At 40.1% G+C, this 2189-nt stretch overlaps 1 protein-coding gene across 1 annotated transcript in view; it reads left to right on the forward strand.

Annotated features, from left to right (window-relative positions):
• METTL16 (methyltransferase like 16) overlaps nucleotides 1–2189 on the forward strand; it is a 103527-nt gene that overhangs the window by 79158 nt on the left and 22180 nt on the right. The window contains 1 exon segment of the mRNA XM_011987261.1: nucleotides 1233–1302. Coding sequence (XP_011842651.1) covers nucleotides 1233–1302 — 70 coding nt within the window.

Genomic DNA, 2189 nt, shown 5'->3' on the forward strand with positions numbered 1-2189 from the left:
AAAACTATTCAAGTTATCTATTTCTTCTTGAGTAATCTTGGGTAGTTTGTGGTTTTGAAGGAATTTGTTTCATCAAAGTTGTGAGATTTGTTGGCAAAAAGTTGTTCTATACTCTTCTCACATCCTTTAATACCTGTAGGATCTGTGGGACGTCCGCTCTTTCAGTTCTGATAGTGAGAGTTCGCGTCTTCTTTTTTTCTTGACTTCAAGAAAATTTGTTTTCAAAGAACCAGCTCTTGATTTCATTATTCTTCTCCATTGTTTGTTTTCTCTTTCCTCAGTTTCTGCTGTAATCTTTATTTTTTTTTTCCTCCTTCTTCTTACTTGGGTTTCATTTGCTCTTGTTAATTTGCTTTATAAATCATTAAGTCCGTCAGCATGTGTGACCTTCGATCTGTGTCTCATCAACTCAGCAAGACGTTGGACTGTGTTCGAATTTCTTTTCCCTGTACTGCAGTCTGGGAATTTCCTTCAAGCAGGAAGCTCTGGCAAATGCAGGCTCACCTTGTTTTTTTCTGGGACTGTAGGTCTGCACTGCCAGTTGTCCAGTGTCTGAAAAACAGCTCTTTTATATGTTTTGTCCAGTTTCCTGGTGGTTTATGGTGGAAGGGCAATTCCTGTAGTAACTCATCTTTCATGGGCTGAAGCAGAGGTCCTTTACAAACTCTTCAGAATAATCAGAAGAAATAAATTCTGTCTCTTTACCTTTTAATCAGTTCAGTCCAACTTCTCCACATTCCTTCTTCTGGATTTGTTTTTACTCTAGAACAAATTGATTTCATGATCTGTTGAAACTCATTATCTATCCTTAAATTACTTGCAGATGAGGACATCTCACAATATAGGTTCGTGCTGGATCTTATAAGTTCTCTTAGTATGATGTTTTTGTTGTTCTTTATTTTCTAATTTCTGTCCTAGAGCTAAACGGCCTTCATTGTAAGCATGACAGATGAGACTGCTTTACTCAAATATTTAATATATAGCCCTGAAGCACTGGAGAGGCTAAGTGCATTTATATATATATGTTTTATTAAGTTGCCTTGGGCTTGTTTTCCATCATTAGATTTGGTCTTTGTCTAAATACATTATATGCAATTCTTGTTATTTTTCACTTGTGACCTTACTCAGTGTTTGTTTGTTACTATTCTCATCTTATTCACTTGAGTAATGCTTAGTTTAAAGTTTTAACCACATAAACAGTATTTACTTGTCTGATTTTTTTTTTCCCTTAGATGGTATAGCTGTATGCTGGGAAAGAAATGCAGCCTGGCGCCTCTGAAGGAAGAGCTTCGCATACAAGGGGTGAGGCTTCCTCATTACTGTTCTCACGTAGCTACTTTTCTTTGTATCCATGGGGCACAAGTACAGTTTTGCTACATTGATGTATTGCATTGTGGTGAAGTCAGGGCCTTCAGTGTAACTATCACTGGAACAATTAAGCAACCTCCCATCACCAGGTCTCCCACTCCCCAACCACAAGTCTTCATTCATCCATCATTCCATACTTCACTTCCATGTGTACACATTATTTAACTCTACTTAGAACTAAGAACACGTGGTGTTTGTCTTTCTGTGTCTCAGTTGTTTCACGTAAGATAATGGCCTCCAGCTGGCTGGGCACGGTGGCTCACGCCTGTAATCCCAGCACTTTGGGAGGCCAAGGCAGGTAGATCTCGAGGTTAGGAGATTAAGACCATCCCGGCTAACACAGTGAAACCCTGTCTCTACTAAAAATACAAAAAAAGTAGCCGGGTGTGGCGGTGGGCGCCTGTAGTCCTAGCTACTTGGGAGGCTGAGGCAGGAGAATGGCATGAACCCGGGAAGCGGAGCTTGCAGTGAGCCGAGATTGCACCGCTGCACTCCAGCCTGGGCAACAGACTGGACACAGGCTGTCTCCAGACAGACTCCATCTCAAAAAAAAAGATAATGGCCTCCAGTTCTATCCATGTTGCTGAAGACACAATTTCATTCTTCTTTATGGCTGAATAGTATTCCATTGTATGTGTATACTACATTTTTTTTTTATCCAATCCTTTGTTGATGGATACTTAAGTTAATTCAAGTCCAGATATCTTTTCTTTCTTTTCTTTTCTTTTTTTTTTTTTTGACCAGGTCTAGCTCTGTTCCCAGGCTGGAGTACAGTGGTGGGATCATGACTCACTGTAACCTTGACCTCCTGGGCTCAACCC

This window comes from Mandrillus leucophaeus, unplaced genomic scaffold (genome assembly GCF_000951045.1).
Source record: "Mandrillus leucophaeus isolate KB7577 unplaced genomic scaffold, Mleu.le_1.0 Scaffold306, whole genome shotgun sequence".
NCBI lineage: Eukaryota > Metazoa > Chordata > Mammalia > Primates > Cercopithecidae > Mandrillus > Mandrillus leucophaeus.